At 39.7% G+C, this 24362-nt stretch overlaps 1 protein-coding gene across 4 annotated transcripts in view; it reads left to right on the plus strand.

Annotated features, from left to right (window-relative positions):
• The first annotated feature begins 16546 nt into the window (after nucleotides 1-16546).
• The window catches only part of kcnb1 (potassium voltage-gated channel, Shab-related subfamily, member 1), a 324765-nt gene continuing 316949 nt past the window's right edge, over nucleotides 16547-24362 (plus strand). Inside the window, exons 1-2 of one of the 4 annotated variants that reach the window (XM_048549656.2) lie at nucleotides 16547-16808; nucleotides 19436-20110. In XM_048549656.2, the coding sequence (XP_048405613.1) occupies nucleotides 19448-20110 (663 nt within the window). In that variant the 5' untranslated portion in view covers nucleotides 16547-16808; nucleotides 19436-19447. Of the gene's footprint in view, nucleotides 16917-18519; nucleotides 18579-19343; nucleotides 20111-24362 lie in introns of those variants that run through there. The other 3 variants (XM_048549655.2, XM_048549657.2, XM_059652806.1) reach the window with 3 other exon arrangements.

Here is a 24362-nt window from a genome sequence, read left to right on the forward strand (position 1 = left end):
TTTAGAATGTTGAGTTGTAAACATTTGTGCTGTAAATAGTCCATCTAGTTCTAACATGAAAAGGAGTTGGAATCAAATCAAGGACAGCAACTTCACCGTGTATCTTGATAGAAAAGTGCAAGCATTCCATATTGCCATAGGAAAGCGGACAGAGGAAGTCATTTTGTGATCTGGTTACAGACTTTCCTGAAAATCAATGAATATTGCAGATAGTCAGCAGAGGCTCTGAAATAACAGTTGAGAGTGCTAGACAGGAAGACTCATTGGACTAAATGTTGACATTTTCTCTCTCTCTCTCTGAAGATGCTGTTTCTTGAACACTTTTCGTATTTATTTCAGATCTCCAGCAGATACCGTTATTTCATTTTGTTAGCCAAGATTCTACATAGTCAGAGGATTGGAAAGGTTAAGTCTGCAAGAAATCAGAGCTGAAAGAAGGAGGGAAATGAGGGTCAATGTGGGCTTGTTGGGCCTAAGGACCAGTTTCCGCACTGTAGGGCTTCTATCATCTAGGGATTCTATAATCTCAAGATGCAACCTGCAGCCTCAATAGATTTCAGGATATTTTCAGGATATATATGGCCAGGGGAAGAAGAACCATTGGAACATGTTTTACTCCAGTAGTGGATTTACAAAGCTCTCTGAAAACTGAGAAAAGCACCCAAAAACAATCATTTGAAACTATCACTCAGCAAATTGGTGATACAAGAATCCATTGGGAGCTGGGAGCAAATGTGGATTTTATTTTTTAAAATGGCTGGAATTAGGTGTCGAGCATTATGTGTAATAGGCTTTGAAGGTGAAATTATTCCCCGTAGTGTCAAGTACAAGTTGCCTATAAAAATAGTGTTTTTATGAATCCTGTTTTTAGACATTTGTTGTAATGCAATTTTTAAAACATGAAACCTTATCATATCATTCAAGATGACTGAGCAAAGTCAAAGCCGATGTGAGTCAAGGGGAAAACCTTCCATTGACTGAATCATCTTGACATAATGACTTTGAGAGTGGATGTTAATAAGAAATCATTACAGTATCAGGGAATCTTCTGTCTGAGTTACTGAGACATATCTTGATCTGGTTATCTACAGTTGTTTTATCAATGATCTTCCCTCTGAAATAATCCAGGTGTGGTCTTGATTCATTGATGATCCCTCAGTGTTTAACACCATTCTTGGGATCATCATGCTTGGGTTTAAGTGTTGGGTAATCAGCATTTCAAACACCTCTTCCTGACCTTCAACAGAATCACTAATCACAAAATTATTAACCATCAAAAACATGATCAGCGTTGAGTCGGAAAGTTAATTGACCAGCAATGTGGCACAGTGGTTAGCACTGTTACCTCACGATGCCAAGGACCAGGCTTGCTTCCAGCCTTTGGCAATTATATAAATTCCATACAGACATTCTCAATGTGTCTATGTGGGTTTCCTCCCACGCTCCAAAGATGTGCAGGTTAGGTGGGTGGCTATACTAAATTGCCCACAGTGTCCAGGAATAGGTGGTTAGCTATGGTAAATGCAGGAATTCGGAGATGGGATGGGCCTATATTGGATACTCTTTGGAGGTTGGTGCAGACTGAAGCCAAATGGCCTTTATCTGCACTGAAGAGAATCTATGACCAAGTTAATTAGATCAGTTTGACTCCAAGAGCAGGACACAGAGTGTTTTGTGATGAATGGCTCAAGCTCACACTTTGAATCTTTAACCCCTCTCCATCAAATGCATGCCGTTGGGGTCATAATGAAATGTTCAACATTTGCCTGAGTAAGTACAGTCTTTGCTAAGGAAACTATTCATATTTGGGCTCGTAGGACAAACCAGTGAACAGTTAGTGTCAGTTTTATGGGGCTGAAGAATTTAGGCAGTTTTTGGTACTGACATTTAATTGGTACATAAACATTAATTACAACTTTTTAAATTATTTGGCATCACAATTTGAGATCTATATCAGGTTAATTTTAAGTTAATGGAAATATTTAAGCTTCAAGTACTTGGACTTTTCAAACAATAGGCTTAAATTTTGGCTTAAATGCATCAGAGAGAGGGTCATTTATATTCTATTTATACTAGAGAGTAATCGAAGGTGACATTTTGATTAATGATCTTATAAACCTGAGCTTGATATCTCAGTCCTATTTAGCTTCTATAATCCTCTATGGAACTATAGGTCCTGCTGTAAGAATTTTCTTTGAGTTTTTGTACGGCTGCTTTCCATCCAACTTTTTTTCATATGTAAACTGGAGTCCAGCAAGTGGAAGGCCAATGGCAAGATTGAACTTGAGGGATTTAACATCTTCATACTCAATCTTATGAAAGTATTTTCAATACACAATTGAAATGTAGGTAGAAAGACCTCCAGTACGATACTTTCACTCAAATTTTACCTAGCTGCCATTTGTATTGACAATTCGCTTGCGCAATATCTACTTTCCTACAAAACAACATCAGCTTGTATATATATGGCAGTTTTTTTTATCATGGTATACTATTCCAAGGTGCTTTGCAGGGATTTTATCAAACAAAATTAGACAGTAAGCCATATATGGAGCAGTTAAAACTGCATGCTCAGAAAGGAGCACAGGTATTTCAGAAAGCTGAAGGGATGGTTCAGACTTTCAAGCTGAATGGGTAGTGGGGGTTTGGCGGTGCGTGGAGTATAAGAACATGGGCAGATTTCCAAAATGGTGTAAGTTTTATAATATGTACCATCCAGCACTATTCAAACCAATTACCATCAAAGTGTTTAAGTAATCTGTTGAAATTCTTTATTCCACTTTTTATCTAATTATTTTGAATGCAAAAATAAATGTAATACTTCGAATTTCCATCTCGGTCATGTGTAACAATTTAGAATAATAAACTTTTTGTGTGAGAATATGAACTGACAGCTTCAGATTGGATTTTACTAAAACTGTATATGTTAAAAATGGCAATTGTTTGCCTTCTGGAACACAAAGGTGATGCAGTTCACCGGTTAAATTGAAAATTATCCCCAGCGTGCACAACATTTAAAGCACTACTACCATGAATTAAAAAGGCTGCAGCAATTAGAGAGCTGCAGCATCCATTTGAAGCATTCCCTTTTTTTGCCATAAACAGAAGCAAAAGAGATTGAAGTTGCTTGCTCCTTCCCTTTGTTGTAAGGTCCCAACATCACCACAGACTGTGACCACGAGACACTATGCTTCAGCGAGGCAATAAAGCATTGCTCTGGTTGACAATCCTGTGTAACACCAGAGAAATTACCTAAGATGAGGAAGCTGATAATATTACTTTGCTCTGCAAACATCCTATCTGTAAATATAAAAGAATTATAGATTTGTGAAGTTTCAATAAAAGTACGAATTCATATAATATCCAGACCAAGTAAACACACCATAAAGAGTTAGTAAGAATTGTCGATGCTGGAGTCTGAGATCACAAGGTGTGGAGCTAGTTGAACACAGTAGGCCAGGCAGCATCAGAGGAGCAGGAAAGCTGACGTTTTGGGTCTGGGCCCTTCCTCTGCCATTTTCTGAAGAAGTGTCCAGACTGGAAGCATTAGCTTTCCTGCTCCTCTGATGCTGCCTGGCCTGCTGTGTTCATCCAACTCCACACCTTGCTACACCATAAATAGTGCAGTCTGCATGACTGTTGTACTACTTACCTTCAACCCAACATTTTATCAACATATAGCAATGCATGACCATAAGAGCAACAATGTTTGCAATTTGTATCAAGTAGCACATACTTCCAAAACACTCTGCCTGCATAATGTAAATGAATTTAGTGATGTAGACCAATCTCTCAGTTCAGCACACAACCATTGCATCTCAAAAATGCTCAACATGTAATTAAAAAGGGAACAGATTCGCATTGAAACTTTTAGCCTGTCTCAAACTCCTCTGGAACTGAATCAGGATAAACTAAGCATTGAGGGAACAATGAATGGTGCCTTTTCTAAGCCCATTGCTAATTCCATAATATCCTGGCAATCTACTCAGTTACTGAGACAAACATAGGAATAGCACACATTGTATTTATTATAAGTTCTGAGGAGATATAGAAATTACCATAAATGTTTACCCCTTTCCTTATTTCTGGATGTGCTATGTGACCTATATTATCATTGATTGTAGCATTTTGCAGCTCCTGATTCATCTTCAGCAAAATTTTCAAACACCAGCACAGTTACATGCACCCTAGCAGATGTTCTTAGTAGAGTTGAGGAGGTGGCACCAGTGAGTCACTGCACAGGTCTGGGGCACTGCTGGTGACATGAGAGATAGGAATCTTTTAAGTTTTAGTTTTGCGAGATCTTGCAGTTTGAGCCATAACCTTATGTGCTAAATTTTAGGAAATACAACAGTGTGTAAAATTGTACAGTAATATCACATTCCTGTTGCTACTCAAAAAAAAAACTTGTGTTCACTGTCAATTTGATACCTTTGTACACAATGATTTAGTTGATACAGGTTTTGGCCCAAAATGAGGAGAAGGTGTAAACTTGAATTTTCACTGCTACTACAGGGTAACTGCTGGCTGACTTTTATCTAACAAAGTTCTATGACTTCCTTTGTTTGGAATGAGCCTAGGGAGAATGTTCTCTCCAATACTCCCAGGCGGCTGAGTCCGTAGATATTTGTTAATGATCTGATGGTAGGTATGAATAACTTGATTTTTGAGCCAATGTAATCTTAGTCTGCCATGTTTGGTATTTTTTAATTTCTTGCCTGAAATCTTGCACTGAAAGCAACAGATCAAAAGACTGTGTGCCTTTAAGAGATCATTTCTCAACAAGCAAAATCCTTGGTATGTTAGATACCTACCTTTTTAAATTAGTGAGATCAGCACAGGGTATGATTAAGGGGGCTGGGGGAAAATAATCTTATTAAAGCTTCTCCTCCTATTTTGCATTAAACTGGACAATAGTTTCAACAATCCCTGTCTCCGCCATACATGTCTTCTTCTGTAATCTGTATTACAACTGGTTTGAATCTAAACTTTTCTAGATGTATCAATGAAATATTCAGCATAATCAAGATAAAAGAAAGTTGATGCTCAGATTGTGCTACAAAGTTGATAGGCCACTAATGGACCAGAATGGGATGGGCTGTAGCAGTAATCTTTTTACACAAGCTTGCACAGGATTGAGGATGGATTAGGACACCCATGTCACTGTGATTTTAGTCCTCTATATTATATCCAATCAGATCTGTGTGCTTTTGACCTGCCTCTGTGTTCTAATTGGGCTCTACCAAAGCTCAAGGAACAGCACCTCATCTTTCACATTAGCACCAACCAGCATCAACAATGTATTCACCAACTCCAGATCATAACCACTGCTCTCATTTTTTCAAGGTCAGAAATCACATATGGCAGCTTATAGTCCAACAGGTGTATTTGAAATCACAAGATTTTGGAGTCTTGCCCCTTCATCATATTTTTTCTGAAGAAAGGTCCCAAACTGAAACATCAACTTTCCTGCTCCTCTGCTGCCCAACCTGCTGTGTTCCTCTAGCTACACACTGTGTGGACTCTGACTCCAGCATCTGCAGTTCTTGTTATTGACCTCTATCCAATCTCTCTTAATAACTGAAACTCTCCAGCCCAGGCAACATCCTGGTAAATCCAACCTTAATCCTCTTCAGTGATCACACATCCATCCTATAATATGGATTCCAGAATTGCACAAAATATTCTAGTTATGAACTAACCAATGTTTTATACCTTTCCAGCATAAACACCCTGCTCTTAAACTCTACGCTTCAGAAAATAAATGCAAGTATACCATATGTCACTTTTTAACCACTTTATCCAACTACCCTGACACTTATATATCTTTGTTAGCTAAGAGTATAAAGGGATATGGAGCCAAAGCAGGTGATTTCAGGTACAGATCTCGTGGAATGTCAGAACAACCTTGATAGCTTAGTTCTGTTCCTGCGTTATGTTGTCCTGCCTAGTCTGTGAAACTCTGTAACTCACTGGGTAAATTTATTGAGTCTGCAATGTGTTCTGGAATAATACTAACATTTCATTGCATGTTCCTGCAATATATAATGTACTCAAAGAGATAATGTATGGGAGGCAATGATATTATTTGATATTATTGCCAGAAACTCAGCTAATATTTAGCCTGGGTTCAAATCCCACCAGGGCAAATGGTGGAGTTTGAATGAAATGAAAAGAACCTGGAACTAAGGGTCTAACGGTAACTATGAAACCATTGTCGATCATCAGAAAACCCAATTTGATTCATTAATGTCTGTTAGGGGAGAAAATCTGCCATCCTTACCTGGTGCAGGCTGCATGTGACTCCGGACTCTCAGCAATGTGGTTGACTCTTAACTGCCTCCAGAGTAGTTAAGAATGGGCAATAAATGTTTGCTTAGCTAGACACACCCACAATCCACGAGTGATTTTTTAAAAAAAATCACAAGGGTTAGAAAATATTATAAATCTACTTCTGAAAGTACTGCAAAAAATTGTGATAAATTGATTGCTTCCGTCCTCCTTTATTCTTAAACCTGCATGCAAATTTTAATCATTAATAAGTGTTTTTGTACTTTTTTTGGAATAATGGGCTAAGTATTTTAAGACTCTTTTTGATGTGCAATTTGGCCACATTTTTTGACAAACTCCAGTGAGGCCTATCTCAAAGTCAGGAGCAACTTGTTACTCATTTCAACGAAGTTCAGATATCGAAGTGAGAGTCCCACTGGAATGGGTTGAGTTGTCTATATTAAGAGGATTATTGTTTCTTAATGACCTTATTAACCACACATCATTCCTCATTACTATGCACCTTAATATACTGCTACCCACCACACACTGTGTCCATGGCCACTGGTATCCAATACTTGCCAACTCTTCAGGATGCTCATGGCTCTTCTCTGTTCCTGCAGGATACTTAGGGAACACCAATCTGCATTGTAGGACACATCAGGAACTAGTATTAAAAGATTGTTGTAAGAAGATGTTACACACAGGGACAAGTTCCCAAAGGATTAGACTGCATTGCATCTCAAAACTGCTCACGTGCCGTCTTACCATTGCTCAATTAACATCAACCTAGATATGTTTAGCATCCCTGCATTTCCATGTTTATTAGCACAGTCATGCAGCTAGGCAACTTGATTTGCTGGTCAGTAGTCCTTCATCAAGGTATACATATCACTGTAAGACAGTGTACTATATCAAACTCACACCTGCACCATATGTCAATGGCTCCCTGAAAAGCACACTGCATGTTCAGCAAGCAAACTGCTATATCCCAAAGTCTTAGGGAAGTAGTCTTCTCCACAATGTTTATAGAAGGGTGTTGAGGCATCCATTAGGCAGGATAATTAAAATATAACTTTTTGTAGCAATCCAGGAGATTAGCCACAATCAGGCATTTGGTTGGGGAGGTCATCTTCAGGGCAATTATGCCATGGTCAGTCTATCACATCTGACCAAAGAAATTGGGGGTAAAGGATATCATGGAAGGGTGGTTTGAAAGCAGGGGGTTGCTGCCACAGCTGGGAGAGTCAAGGACCTATTTGTGGAAATTGGAGCCAACAGGTTGGGCAGTGAGTTGACAATTGTGAAAAGGGACAACTGAATTTGTAAGATATATGGGGGGAATACAGTACAGTGTGCATGAAGACAGGTGAGAGTGGAGGGGGAATTCATTCAAGATCAGGAGCACCCCAGTATTGGGGCCGGCTGGCAGAAGGTCTATGACCACAGCTTACATGGTCACTTCATAAACCTGGGGCTGTGAGGGGAAAGGTGGGCTGGTGCCATTTCTTGGAGGTGAGTTGGGTGGAGAACTGAGGAGGTGCAAAGTCTTTCCCTGCCCTGCCCATAGGCTACCAAAGAGGGCTTACAGATGTTCAGGAACTCACCAACACATTGAGGTAGAAGCTGTAGAAAGCACTGCTTGAACTGTCACTGTCCACTGTCACCTTCCATCATGCAGAAAATCAATATGAATGTGATGTGAAAGAAAATGGCTGCAACTATGCATGGTGTGGGCAGGGTATGTGTCTTGACTTATAAGGGAGATGGCTCCAATAACTAACAATGTCGGCTCCTTCAGAAGCCCAAAACATTATACATAGACCCATGCACTGTATAGAGCACAAACTTTCATCTAATCTCTCGCAATCCTAATGCATTGACTCCCTGTACTTTGTACACCAACTTGCCCTACATATTGCAATCACTTCATTCAAAATCAACAACACTGTACGCAGAGAGGTCAGAGAGAGAGAATCGAGGTGCTTGACTAAAAGGAGGTAATGGAGCCAAATAATCCATTTCCCTGGAATGGCCCCTTTGTTCCTTTTTCGTCACTTTCTGCAAAAGGCCCTCAATGTGGAAATTAATCTATATCACATACTTTTTGGACATTATGTTAGGCATCATGATGTCGGTTACATTTGGGTGTACGCAGATTCAATCAAACAAATGTATTGTGAAGCCAATAACACTTATGCAAACAGAAAACTTTATATGTAGTATTTTGTCACCCATGCCACTAACATGCGCTCAAAAAGATTTTTCTTTCTTTCTCATTCACTATGCCTGTTGTCCCAGGCTCCATGGCTATATGGAGCCTGTTGTTCATGGTGGTCTGGTTGGGCAACCCAGGGACATTTGTATCAGGATGGCCCAAATGTGATGAGGGTCTACTCAACAGAGGCAAGTGGACCCTTCTCGGCATCAGCACTCAAAGGCTGTTGGGGTCAACAGGAGGTACTATAGATGAGGCTTGATCACTTCTGGAATGTTAATGTTTCCTTCTCCTGACAGTATTTCCTGGCACTGTCCTATCTCCCTATGAGAAAGAGTACCTGGAGTGTGTTCCACATTCCCCATTCCCCTGTCACCACACTTTCAATCATGAGGATGAAATGGCCAGGTGATGGAGTGCAGATTTCTGTGCATTTCCCACAAGAGTGCTGAACCAGAATCTGCATGGCAAGTGCCAACCTGGCAATGGAGACAGTCAGACCATTGCATACTTGATGCAGCTGGATCCCCCACAACATAGATGTAATCCTGCTGCCTCTGGGCTGAGGATCCTTATCCCTCAGACACCTGTCTGCCACTCCCCTGTGCATTTGGACATAGTGTCCTCTCCTGTCTGGGACCGAACAGCTTTCTGGTCTCTTACAGTCCTGTAAGGCTGAAGACTGCGATATTTCTTCCTCAGTCAACTGCAGAGTTGTCTGTGATTTGCTCAACAGCTTGTACTTCCAAACATTGTAAATATGACTTCCCACTAAAATGTCTGTGTCTGAGTGATCAGGGGCGCAACATTGTCAATGCTCCTAGAGACCCTCATACACTTGTTCTTGGAGGTAGAAGGGTTGGCTTCTGGTGGAGCCAATAGATTTCCCACAAGGCAGAAGATTTCCTTCTGATACTTGTAAGATGCAGTGAAAGAAGGCATTGTGACTAATCGTTAGTGCTGTAAGATGAATAGCAGTGGTGTTTTACTGTAAGAGTTGCAGTGGGATGAAAAGTGGTACTTGCTCATTGGGCAGGACCCAAATGTCTCAACATTCCCATTGGAGAAGTCCCAGCCATCTCCTGGAAGGAACAGGATTGTCTCCTCATAACTGGTGATGTCAGGCCCTCTTCACCAATCCTGGCTCGTTCTGCCCTGTTATAGACCACTTTCTCCTAGAATGAGAGAAAACGCGGGATTAAGCAAGATGAAAGTGGATGACACATCTGTTAGATTGGTGCAGTTGATTAAAATGCAGTGAGGTGTTCCAGGTGAGTGAGTAAGCAGCACAGAGATCATGCAGTGTCAATGGAGTGGGAGATACAGGGGGTGTTGGATATCAAGATCAAGTGAGGGAAAAAATTGCATCCACTAGAGAGAGGGGAACAATATGAGCCTTGATGGAAGTAGGTGCAGGAGTAGAGTGGAGAGTGTGATACTTACTCTGGCAAAGAAGTGAAGGTCATTGAAATACTGTGGCATGGCCGTTCCTCTGGAAAGTGGTGAAGACACTGACCCAAATGGTGACCTCTGACCAAGCTGTCAGCATCTCATGTCATGGCCTTTTGTATAAGTCCTTCAGGAACATGACAATCCTCTTCCTCTGCACTGTCCTGCCATCAAGTGCCTGTCAAAGAATTTTGGCTTCACTTTCCCTTTCTCTGTCATTCAGAATAATTAACCATCATGGAGCACAGCAATTTTCAATTGCCAGTGCTTACCTGGGTGCACAGCAGTCTTTTATGATATGGGCACAGATGGATATCAGTGACTGCTGATTTGTTCCAGCAAGAGCCAAAATGGGGCTAGAATTAGATGAGAGAGGTGCAATAGGATTGAATTAGTAATTAATGAGATGAGTTAGGGAAGATACGATGAGAGATCTCACCAGGCTTCATGATGAGTATCCCTCTACAGAATGATGAAACTGACAGCCAAAGACATGTAAGATTTAGCCAATATGTAATGGTCAAATTTGTAGCTATCATACTTTACGCACATGTACATGTTTTATATGTACATATTTTAAGGTCAAAAAACTTTTCTTATTCATTCATTCATGTTGTATGTGTGTCGTTGGCTGGTCCAGCATTCATTGCCTATTCCTAGTTGCCCTTGATGTTGTGATAGGCTGATGCCTTGATTTGCTGCAGTCTTCTTGGTGTAAGTACGCAATACATTCCAAGGTGCTTTAGGCAACAATGAGTAGATGCAAAATTTTGGGATAAGTAGCCATTGATTTATAGAGTCATGGATGTATACAGCATGGAAACAGACCCTTTGGCCCAACGTATCCATGCCAAATAGGTTTCTCAAACTAAACTAGTCCCACTTGCCTGCATTTGGCCCTTATCCCTCCAAATCCTTCTAGCCATGTACTGATCCAAACGCCTTTAAAATGTTCTAATTGTACCCACCTCTACCACTTCCTCATACACATATCATTCCTCATTCCATATACACACCACCGTCTGTATTAAAAAGTTGCCCCTCAGGTCCCTTTTAAATCTTCCCCCTCTCATCTTAAACCTATGCTCTCTCGTTTTGGACTCACTTACCTTGGGGAAAAGACATTGGCTATTCACCTTATTGATGCTCCTCATTATTTTATAAACCTCTATTATGTCACCCCCACAGCCTCCTTTGTTGCAGGGAACAAAGTCCCAGCCTATCCAGTCTCTCCCCATAACCCAAACCCTTCAGTCTTAGCAACATTGTGAATGTTTTCTGCGCCCTTTCCAGTTTAATGACATCCTTCCTATAGCAGGGTGACCAGAACTGTACACAGTACTCCTCATGTGGCCTTACCACTGGTGACATTAATTGCATTACCAATATCTCCATGTGCTTTAATAATGTCACTTCAATAGCGAACAAGTAAGCATCCTTATTATCTCAATATTGAGTGTCACACTCGCTATCATATTGCTAACGTCCTCTTTCACTCCATGTCCACCAAGTAATTACATACTTTCAAAAGTCAATGTAAGAACCATGTTTATTCTTCTGTGTTAACTGAATCTTTTGTGGGACAAAAGAGGAGGGGGAGTACGCATGGTTGGAGGGCATAATGGTTGCAGTAACAGTCTGATCGCATTGTTTATGACAATAAGGATTGGATATTCAATACTTTGAGCAACAGAGACCATGTGTAGATCAATGAGGAGGAATTAGTGCAGAAAGCTGAGTTCTGAACAAGTTGAATTCTGAAGATTACCAAAAGGAAAAGTGTTGGAGAAATCACAGTCAAGAAATGAAAAGAAAACGTTTACAGATTTCAACAGGATGGGTGATGTAAGAGTCACATTGGATCACATTGAGCAGGTGGAAGTTTGTTGCCTTGTTGATGGTTATGATACAATGTGGGATTTGCTGCTCAGGCTGGGCTGAATTGAACATAGAGATGATGGTCAGTCTGATTTCCTTCAGTTGAAAGAAGCATACGTTCAGTGGTAAGGCACCAGATTTTTGCCAGTAATTGAAAACTAATTCTACTCAATCATTTTTAATAGTCTCTTAATAGTGCTGATATATGAGGATTTTAGGTGCCTTCTGAATCTATCTTTTTGTTTTGTTCACGGCAACCTTTTGAAATGTAATGCATGGTTAATTGAATCTATTAGCTTAAATATCTGCCTTACACTAACAAAACATTTGAGAAAAGAAAGACACAAATTAATTTTATTTCTGTAGTAAATGAACTTGTGTTTGCCTGCAATGAATTTGGTTTTGATTTATAGGGAATTTAATATTTATAGTTAAAGGACAGTAGCATTCATAAGAATTTCAAATTTAACATCCCTTCAATGTGTTCAGAGGTTTGTTATGTGTATGTTCAGCATTAATAAAATAACATTCAAGTATTGCTGAAAAATACACTGGGAAAACCAAGGTTTTGACAGCATTTAGAGACAGCACTAAATGATTAGCAAATGGACTATGATTGTTGGAGGTTTCACTGTGGAGAATGCTAATAGCTGTCAAGCTTTGTTTAAATTTTAAAACAGGCAAGTTGACCGGTCAGCACATTGCCTTAAATAAACCAGCGAATGACTGTCTCTTGTTTGCACAGTTACAACAAGCACAGTGCACGTGTATGTTCTTTCCATTTGCAAACAGGGTACTGTGTATTAACATATGTAGTCTCTACTCCACATGTGCTGTACTATGGTGCCAACTGACAATCCTAAATTAGTTGTCAGCAAGATTATTCACAGGCGGATGTGTTCTGAAGAAGGGTCACTGGACCCAAATCATTAACTCCGCTTTCTCTCCGCAGATGCTGCCAGATCTGCTGAATTTTTTTAGCAATTTCTGCTTTCATTTTTGTTTCTGATTTCCAGTGTCCACAGTTCTTTTGGATTTCCTTATTCAAAAATTATTGTCTAGAATTGCAATTCATTACTTCAGACAATACCTGACCAGTCACAGTTAACCTGCCTAGTTTTGTGTACTACCAAGAAACTAAAAATCACTTTTTAAAAAAATAGTAATTTCCACCCGAGTAATAATAATAAGTATGTATTTTTATAGCTCTTTTTTAATGCATAAATAAATATCACGGCACTTGAAAGACACATAATCTTTCAATGCTAAGCCGAAGAAGATATTAGAAGGGGTAACTGAAGATGTTGATTTTTGAAAAGATGGTGGAATCGGAAAGATTAACAATAAATGGAGCACTCTGGAGGCAATTTTAGGCTCATGGACATAACAAAGATAGGAAAGAACGCAGCCATGAAGGATTTGAGTCACTCAGGCCAATGTAGGAAAGTAATGAGGAGTAACAGACAAGCAATTATTGATGTGTTATAGGCAGAAAAGATTAAGAAAGGTATAGTTTACATTACAGAGAATGCAAGGTCCACTGGGGAGTATGAATAATGAAGTCCATTCAAATGTTTGAAGGTACTGTTGAGGGTTTCAGAAGCACATGGGACAGAGACAGGCACTGCTACATAGTAACTGATCATTTTCATGGAAAATGTTTGAGGTCAAACTGGGCACTGAGGTTGTAAAGATCCAGCAAAAAAATCAGTGGTTGGCAGCAGTATGGAATTAGTTTATGGAATTTGTCTGACAACATTTGGCTGAAGTGGTGGAGGCTGGTACAATTACAACATTTAAAAGGCATCTGAATGGGTATATGAACAGGTAGGGTTTAAAGGGAAATGGACCAAATGCTGGCAAAGGGGACTAGGTCAGATGGGGATGTCTGGTTGACACAGATGAGTTGAATCTGAGTGCAACTTCCATGCTGCGAGACTCTTAACTCTGTAAATTGTGACTGTTTTGGACAAGGTTTTGAGCCAGCAGTCTGACAACACAGATAAAAGGAAACATTGAGAGAGACAGTGGAAAGGTATACTTCATGTGGGAACTGATCCTGTATCTATGAGTTAAAAACAAAATTCTAGAGAAAGTCAGCAAGTTAGCTTCATTGGTTGGATGGCTGGTTTGTAGCAACAGTATGGATTCATTACCTGGGTGAATGGCGGTTACCATGAATATGGCCTTCTCAGCCTCACCTATGCCTAAGGTAGGATGACCCTCAGTTAAGCTCACCACCAGCCATCTCTCTCTAATGTGGCAGTAGCCCCACAGTCGTCTGCGACAATGGCAATTTTACTTTTTTGTCTTATTTTCATGACAACCAATTTGTGCACAGTAGGTTTCTGAAAAAATTCTAAGAAATTAAGATAAATAGTTAGATGGTTGAAGGTAAGTGTAATAACTAAGATATTCTTTTTTAACATGGATGAGGCTTTTAATGCATAAGTAAACTTTATTTCACATCTTATCATTAAGTACTACACACGATGCTGAAATGTTGAAATAACTGCACAGAGGCCAGTGAGATGCTGGAGATTTTTAATGAATATTTCTCTTCAGTGTTTACTGAAGGAGAATCACTGATGCCAGGAAAATAAGGGAAGCAAAGGGGGATGTTTGGGACTGCATAGGTGTTTGCAGCCTTAAAGCACATTAAAAGGTGAATCAATCTCCTAGGCCTGTGGTAAGCTAAGGAAAGACGTACAGAGGCCATTCCAGAGATTTTTGCTTCATCTTTAGCTACTGGTGAAGTTTCAGAAGACTTGAGAGTGGCTAATGTTGCTCCATTGTTTAAGAATGGTAGCAAAGATCTACCAGGGAACTACAAGCCAATGAGCCTGACATCAGTTGTAGACAAGTTATTAGAGATGATACTCAGGGACAGGATCCACCAACATTTCGATAGTCAAGGTCTGATTAGAGATAGTCAGCATAGATTTGTGCATGGGAAGTCATGTCTGACAAATCATATGGAGTTTTTTCAAAGAGGTAACCAAGTGGATCGGTGAGGGTAGGGCAGTGGATGTTGTCCAAATGGACTTTAGTAAGGCCTTTGACAAGGTGCTTGCATAGCAAGCTAATCATGAAGATTAGGTCACATGGGATCCAGGGAGAGCTACCTAATTGAATTCAAAATTGACTTGATGGTAGGAAGCAAAGGTTGAAGTTTGTTTCTTGGACTGGAGACCTGTGAATAGTGGTGTGCCACAGGGGTTGATGCTGGGACATTTGTTATTTGTTATTTACATAAATGATCTAGATGTAAATACCCAAGGCATGATTAGTAAGTTTGCAGATGATACAAAATTAGGAGGTATCATTGATAGTGATGAAGGCTATCAAAAATTAGAGAAGGATCTTGATCATATGGTGAATTGGGCTGAGGATTAGCAAACGTAATTCAGTACAGAGGTGTGTGGTATTGCATTTTGCAAAGTCAAACCGAGGTAGGACTTATGCAGTAAATGGTATGATCCTGAGGAATGTTGTGGAACAGAGAGACCGAGGAGTACAAGTACATTGTTCATTGAAAGCAGCGTCACAGGTGGATGGGGTGGTGAAGAAGGCATTTAGCTTGCTGGCCTTCATCAGTTGAGACATTAAGTATAGGAGTTGGGGTGTGATGCTGTATAAATCAGTGGTGAGGGCACACTTGGAGTACTTGTGTACAGTTCTGATCACGCTGTTATAGGAAAGACATAGTTAAACTGGAAAGTGTGCAGAGAAGATTTACGAGGATGTTGCCAGGACCAGCAGGCCTGTGTTATAGGAAGAGGTTGACTAGGACAGGACTTTATTCCTCGGAATTTAAAATAATAAGGGGTGAACTTATTGAGGTGTATAAAATCATGAGAGGCAAGATAGGATGAGTTCATATAGTCTTTTTTTCCCAGGAATGAAGAATTGAAAACTAGAGAACATAGGTTTAAAGAAAGGCCTGAGGGGCAACTTCTTCACACAGAGAATGGTGTGTATATGGAATGGGCTGCCAATGAAGGTGGTTGAGGTCGGTACTATAGCAAATTTTAAAAAATGAATAAATGAGAAGTGTTTAGAGAGATATGGACCAAATACGGGCAATTGGAACGAACTGAGTAGATACTTTGGTCAGCATAGACCAGTTTGGGCCAGAGAGTCTGTTACCATGCTGTATGACTACAAATCACCCCTTATTTACATGTGCACAGTACACTTGCTGTGGCCAGCCAGCTCGGAGTCAGTCCCTGAAGATTTTCCCTGTATATTTATATTGCTAATTATGGACCTTTACATTTATTATTATACCTCTGCACATGCAGAGCTCCAAATTCCCTGACAGTTGAGACTTAATACTTAGTTTTTAAAAACGGTCTTTGTTTACTACGTGTTCCAGAGGTGCAATGGACGATGCACATTGCATATTTAGTTTGATACCATCTGGTAGTACATTTCTACTGACTTCCAACTGAAGGTGAAGTGCGGCAGCGTGCCTTAGCCTACTGAAGGCAGATAGGAACCTGAACCTAGAATTGTAACGGGTAGGGAATTACACAATGCCTGATCAACTGTGCAAAACATTAATAATAAATCTGAAATCAATAAGAGTTTTCGGTGACTGGAACACAAGCTGAACTTGGGGAGCAGTCGAATGGGGTTATTTGTTAAGCTGTAGGTGCCGCTGTTTCCCCTCATTAACTGTAGATCATGAGCTTCTTAATTCAGGAAGAATATAAGGGTGAAGGAACCTTCATAGAAACAGACTAGACTTGTTGATCTCCATTAAGCGACGGCAGAAATAAATCCACAAAACCGACCACGGGCCACGATATTCTTTGAACTCCGGAAGGGACAAAAAAGCCGAACTGGAGGATAAAACGTGCAGATAGAAGCTGGACAGGAACCGGGCTATCAGCTTATTTTTGTTGGATGTTGCGAAACCGTTTCCATCCCTAAGCGGCCCATGTTAATCCAATAGGATTCTGTTCAAAACAGCAGGAGGTTTTACAAGGTTCGTAAAAGAAATGATTCTTACATCATCTCCGGCTAATTTTAGGTGATGGACTTAATATCTTTTTTAAACCCATCAAACGCTGAGATTATTACTGTAATCATCAGGGTAAGTAACAGCTTGTGGCTGTTTTAAGATACCGGCTCTATCCGCTCGAGTTAAAACGTTATTGTGTTTTAAAAAATAATTTCACTGTAATAACGGAGGGCTGGTGTAGCTGACAATTGTTCTTTTTCCCAATAGAGACCGACGGCACGTACAGGTCCCCGTTTGATACCGGGTTCAACGTGATTGTAAAGATAAACAATGTGCTGGTAGTTAGACATAATTAAACAGACCGCCACACTCTAATTCCATTGTCAGGAAGATACAGATAATTATTACATTTTGGGAATGGGGGTCGGAGGGATTAATGCCTTTTTCTCAGCAAACTGCGCCAAATTACATTGCTGTTAACAGTCTAACGGTATGAAGCTCCGTCAGAAACGATGGCGGAAATGTCTTGCGAGCTGTGGGGGACATAAACAGTGATAAGGGAATTACTGGTTCTTACACACCGCGGCTAAATCACCAGATAGCAATGGAGCCAGGTCAAACAGAGGGACGAATTGGTGGAAATGACCTCTTTAAAACTTTACCGCCACCGATTCAATGCCAACGTTAACGGACAAGCAACATTCAGAATATAAACTTGGGGCACAATTTGAAAAAGGACAGACTATAATGTGCTGCCGCAGTCAACATGAGTGAGATTGAGATATATAAGTTGGCAGTCAGGATCGAGCTTTATTCTGGCACGTTATTCCATTTTCCCAACATCCGCATAGTCCATTTTAAAATTACTTCCACCAAAAAAAAATTCAATCGCATCCTTGTCTTAATCCCCGAAAAGCGTCGATGTGAGCGACTGTGTGAGAAATCCGTTCTGACATCGGGAACTCATGAGCGAGAATTTATTTTGGTCGGTGGGGGGTCCGGTTGAAATACTTGGCAGGGGGAAAAGAAAACCCGTGTTTGCTCCTCACTCGGTAAATACTTAGCAGCCAGTCGCTGTATTTATTGTATTTTTGGCATGTTCTCCCGGCAGCTCGGGGGTTCTGGTGCTGGCAAGGGGCTGGGGAGGGGAGGGGGTGTAAAGCAATTCATTTCTCACAAAGCCACCTTGACTCTGTTCACTCGGAGATAGCAAGAACTGCAGATGCTGGGATCAGAGTCAATACAGTGTGGAGCTGGTGGAACACAGCAGGTCAGGCAGCATCAGAGGAGCAGGAAAGTCGATGTTTCGAGTTTATACCTCCCCTCAGGAAGGGTGGAAACCCGAAACGTCGGCTTTCCTGCTCCTCAGATGCTGCCTGACCTGCTGTGTTCCTCCAGCTCCACACTGTGTCATCTCGGTTCACATCAGAAGCAGAGTTTAGAGAATGAATTGAGGGAAGTAACTCACCCTGACGCACCTTTGAAGGAAGGAAGACAGTGTCTTCTCAAATTTTGACTCAATCCAAAGGCTGCTCCCGCGTATGAGAGCAATAGAAAACTAACTGTGAAGCTTGTGGGCCGTGGTGGATAAATCGGCAGTAACTTAGAAGGAATGTGGGGCAGCATGATCTGACATTTTAAGATGTTTTTTTTGCCAATTGATACCAACTTCACTTTGGCTTCTCAAGTATCCACGTGCTGGTCATTCTGCAGAAATGCCTCCAATTCCGTGAGGAGCAACGCGCTGGAAATATTGCGGCTCCTTCACTGAGCCAGGGTTCGTTCAGTTTTGACGTACGTGAGCAGACTTCAGTCTTGTTTAAAAATTGTGCACAACATTGGCTTGTGATTTTTCAGGCGTGGAATTCTTAAGTGCTACTTATTGTATAAATAAAAAAAGAAAGCTCAAATGCAGTTTCAGATTTAGCAAAAAAGCAGAGAAAAATAAACAGTCCCTTTATATTTGGAAGCATTTAAAATGTAGGAGCTTTCTGGTGACGGTATCTCTGTAAAGGCACACCATGTAGCAGATAAATGTTGCAGTTTCTGTGACAGGTACAGGCTGCTGCTTGAATGAGGACGAAAACATACGGAGTGCCAAACAAATAGCAATAAACCTGCTTGCTGAATTTTAGGGTTTCCATCAATGAAGACACTGATTTTATTTGAGTATTAAGTATGTAAAGACAAGATCAGGTGTAACGGCACGCGGAGCCGGTTGTTGAGTCAGTATACAACTTTGCAGAGTCTGTGGAATAAAGCGATCATTTTATTCCGATTGTTGCATTTGTTGATGGGAGCTAGTTGAAGAGTTCGGGCTTTCTCAGGGCGTGTAATGTGATCCCCGCTAGGTAGCTGCTGCCCTCCAGAAGCTGCGTGCCTCTGCGCTGCAGTTCAGCTCCGGCATGTGGACAGCGCTCACTTGCATCCTGCAGCAACACGGCGCTGGCCATTGGGAACTCGCTTGCTCAGAAAGCAATCTGTCCCCTGAGCAGATTAAATGAGCTATTTGTTTCACTGATTAATGGATAAAGCAGCGCGCCCGCAGTACCTGACACTGCGTTAGAGATGTGCTTGTTCCGTTTTTGTAGGTCATTTGGATCTGGGGAACATTTTGAATCTCACCACTAAATACCTTTTGTTTTCCCCAGCTTCGAGAATGAATGCGAAAGCGGCCAGATGAAAATCCTGCAGAGTTTGAACACGCGGGAAGTGCGTGTGATTTATTAAACCTAGCCTTACTAAAGAAAACTGGGAAAATGCCAGCCGGAATCAGTAGAGGGGAATCCCGGTCGACCAGCTCCCTGCCTCCAGATCCCATGGAGATCATCAGGAGCAAGGCTTGTTCCAGAAGAGTAAAGCTCAATGTTGGGGGACTTGCACATGAAGTACTTTGGAGAACCTTGGACCGGTTACCCCGGACGCGACTGGGTAAGCTTCGAGACTGCAATACTCACGAGTCCCTTATGGAGAGCTGTGATGATTATAATCTGGAGGGAAACGAATATTTTTTTGACCGTCACCCCGGAGCTTTTACGTCTATTTTGAATTTTTATCGCACGGGCAAGTTGCACATGATGGAAGAGATGTGTGCCCTGTCCTTCAGTCAGGAGCTTGACTACTGGGGAATAGACGAGATCTACCTGGAGTCCTGCTGTCAGGCGAGGTATCATCAGAAAAAGGAGCAAATGAACGAGGAACTGAAACGAGAAGCTGAAACAATGAGGGATAGAGAGGGAGAAGAGTTTGATAACACATTTTGTGCAGAGAAAAGGAAGAAATTATGGGACCTTTTAGAGAAACCCAGCTCCTCGGTGGCTGCCAAGGTAATCCCCATGTGCTAAATTTAGTGCAAGCTTTAAATTTAAAGACAAATATTGTATTCAGTTTTAACACAAAATTTACAGTATATGGAGCTGTATTGCAGGATGCCATTTGAGGTAAAATGATAATTAGAGTAAATCTAGATGAACAGATGGTTCATCCCACATAATCTATAATAGACATCTTGTGCTGTGAGCTATAAACCATTATTCCCAAAGCAATAAAATGTGAGGTAAACATGAGAGCCATCCCAAAATTTAAAACGTGCAGCCCATTATAAAATCAACATACCTAGTTGTTTTGTAGGATTCAGTCAGGCTTCGAGACTTTACTTGCCTGGTTAAACAATGGTTAGTATTTTTGTCTTCTTTACCCAAACTCTTGCACAAGACAGCAATTTGAAGAATTTCTAAAAGAGAAACCAGTTTATGTGGCTAAAACACAATACCCAGTGTATGTTTTTCATATTTATTTATTTATTTATTTTAGTCAGGGAACTGTACTTGAAATTATTTCATAAAATGCTTTCCATTGATGATTTTCTGGGCATTTCAATGGAAGTGTTTTCATTGTCCTTGATGAAGGGACCTAGCTTGAGTTGGTGTAACAGTGTTTGGCTAACTCCCATTTTCTTGCATTCTGATCATAATATTTTGAGAACTGCTTTGAACTTGGGTAGGAATAGTGGTATCTGATTTATCCTTAGCCTCTGTTTCAATGTTTTAGCATTTTCTTTTCCATTTAGCATCTAATATATTGTAGTGAGGTGACTAAATAACTGAGTGAGGACCTCACAAAATTTCGATTAGAGATCGCTGACAAAACTTATGAAATATATGATGACAATCACACTGGGCTTTACTACTTACAACGTTACTATGAGTGAAAGCCAGTCCAGTACAGAGGATAACCAGAGATCAATGAATTATTGGGGTGGTCACTGTACTGTCCAAGAATAAATTATTTAACTTAAGTAAATAATTTCAATCTAGTGACCTTTTTGAGCAAACATTTCTATTCTATGTATCAGTCTATAATTTCAAACCTCAAATGTACGTAATGTGAAAACACTTGGAAGTTTTCAATTTTTCAACATCAAATATATCTCCTGATCAGGTGATATTTAAATCTGTTGATGGATTTGAAGAGTCTGGAGTGCATGGCGAGAGTATGTTGTAAATGAGGTTGCAATACCATATGTTGATATGCAGGCAATTTCAAAATGCCTTTTGAAAAAAACAGGTAACTAACCAATAACAGGATCATGAATATTTTTTGATCCATTGTGAAAAATATTTAGTAAGGAAAACATATTATTTACCCTTTCATACATTTAATCAATGACTGCTTATGCAGTCAGGAGTGCTGCATTTGGCTTTGATAATGGCCATTAAAAATCTAAGATGGAATAGAATGCGAAAAATATCCGTTAGTTCATCAAGCCTGTTTCTCCCAAACATCGGGCACAGTTTGCCCTTTTTTGAACCCAATTCAATGCATCTAATTTACTGATAAAATTTCTGAAGGAAAGTTTTAGGACTCCCCAAAAATTGTAGGATCCAGGAGATGGTCTGGAGTTCCGATCTGTTATTTTAACATTGATAGATTTATTTTCCTTGTATGGTAATTTGTCAAGTCCAATGCAATACCAGGACAATAGTGTTAGCATTGAACAAAGGTAATTTAGACAGATGAAAAAAGGTTCATAAAGAGTTTCAGTTCACTTCAACCAGATGGTACTTATCTAAGAGTTTAATTAACATGAAGCAATATTAAGTTATACAAAGTTACTGGTGTGAAACAGACTTGCTACTCTAACAGTTTATAGAGTCATCTCTTTTCACTGGTTTTCAAAGCACCGAACTATTCCATGAGAAGTTTTATATTTTATTACATCTCATATTTTCATTTGGACAGATTGTGCAGATTGCTGCAAATGCAGAAATATCTTATAACCAACTTGGGTTGTCTGATTACTCCTCTATGCAATTTTATGAAAAAATTAATATGTAACTGTTTGACATTTTAATTAATACTTTAATCTGTTGTTCCCTGTCAACAGGTTTGTTGCTGGGCTGCTTGTGAGTACAGGGTTATCCTCTGTCTGCTGGTGTAGCTGCCTCTTCCTGACTTTACTTATATCCTTACATGACACCATTTTTACTGAGTTACTCTGAAAACATCATTTTATTTTTCATTTAGGAGTTCTAAATTTACCATATCTATACCTATATGGAATCATGTTTAGCTCACAGCTGAACAAATAATGCACTCAATTGCTCTCTGTAAAATGAAGCAAGCAGTTTTATAGCAGAATATAACTCTGTAACAGTGTTATGCATTGAACCTTCAGTGTCAATGAAGAAATAGCAGAATTACAGAATGGTAACAGTGCAAAAGAAGGTCGTCTGTGTCTGCACCAACTCTCCGCATGATCATTTATGATAACAAACTTGAGGACATCAATATTTAGATATTCTTAAAAGGTATCATCATGAGCAGGGTGAACCATTAATATCTGGGAGACTTCACATTTCAGCAGTAAAGATTGCATATGCCTTCGATTCATTACATGTGTTTCAAAGGTCATGTGTGCCAAATAAATGTCTAGCTCTGATTTATACTTAAGATAAATTGATGTTCATCCTCTGCAGCTTTATCTTCCAGAATATACTTTGTGCAATAAAGTAATTTTCATTGCTTTCTTATACTCTTGAACAGATTTGTCCCTACTGTACAGATTAATATTCCATGTATTTCCCTGATTCCTTTTTAAAAGGTAGGATTTGATTGAAAATAATTACTACATAAATTAGTTAAATCAATTTGCGCATGCATAGTAACTATTTACTGCAGACTCTAAAACGTGTAAAAGCTCCCAATAAATTATCTTATAAGAATTGGTTTGATTTATTAATGCAGACTTAAATGCCAAACTCTAAAAGTTTAAACTGCATAAGTTTAAACATAGCTTCAGCAACAGATACACTAAATCTGAATGCTTATAAAGCCCTGGTCAATACAGACAGTGACTCCTGTAGAAGCACAGTAAGTTATTGTATGGCAAATATTTTCAAATAAAATAGGGCTTTATAACTTTTGACATGTTTCCCTTGTTGTAAAATAAATTTTGAATGAAAGTTCAATATTGTGGACTACGTTAGAACTTGGGAAAATGGCTCAAATCATACTCTGGTTAGTTTTAAGCTGATCAAAGAGGCACATAATAGGGCCATGGTGCTTAACTGCCAAGAAATGGGGGTGAATTAACAAGGAGAGTCATAGTGGTTAGTTAGTTCTTCTGGTGACTAGCTGTGGGGACACTAATGGAAGCATGGTCTTTTACCACATTTTGCTGCAGAAGTGTGATAACCAACACAATCTTAAGAGTGGAATCAGAAACACTAACGTGGATGACTAACATGGCGTTAGCATTGATGTTTTGGCATTGTAAAGAGTCAACATATAATAATGCCCCTCGTTTTTGTTGGCAGTACGCCACCTTTACTTGAGCTCATATTCTACATATTTTCCTGATTCTTTGCTAGGTAGATTTTGACAGAAAATAATTACAAATTGAAACATAATAATTAATTGTGTATTGTAAACTGTAAAATGTGTAATAGCTCCAACCTAGTTATAATTTGGAGAAAAAGATATAGGATATAAAAACCTTAAATAATTTTACAGGTAGAATATTGAAACCAATAGACTTTCATTTTGCATTTATAAGGTTTCATAAAAATACTGTTATGTTTCAGTTGCCTATCCGAGCCAACATCTTTCCTTCGGTCAGGACTATGCGAAATGAATTAACTGATCATGCATCTCGGTGCTCTTTATCAGATATTATTTTGTTTAAATTGACTTCCATTCCCATTTAACAATGGTTTAAAAATAGTCTGCTTGAAATGCATTGAAATATTTTTTAGGTATGATGAGACTTTCACCTGTGTAGATAATTCAAGTTATTTACTATATCTCTTTATGATTAGCGATGTATGGAGTACAGAAAATTTTCCTCATTCTGTGTACTTAATGATTATGGTACTGTGGGATCGGTAGCACGACATGTTACGTTTCCAATGTTGTCCTAGTGAGCTATTGTGACTTGTACTATTTGAAGCAGAGATACATCCTAGTTGATTTCCACAAATTGTTAGGTGATGGACATACGGATTTCACAAGAAAAATAAATAATGGCTGTTACAGTTGTCAGTATTCCATAATTTGTTTTACTGTAGTTATATGGTG

Source organism: Stegostoma tigrinum, chromosome 19 (assembly GCF_030684315.1).
Source record: "Stegostoma tigrinum isolate sSteTig4 chromosome 19, sSteTig4.hap1, whole genome shotgun sequence".
NCBI classification, from domain to species: domain Eukaryota; kingdom Metazoa; phylum Chordata; class Chondrichthyes; order Orectolobiformes; family Stegostomatidae; genus Stegostoma; species Stegostoma tigrinum.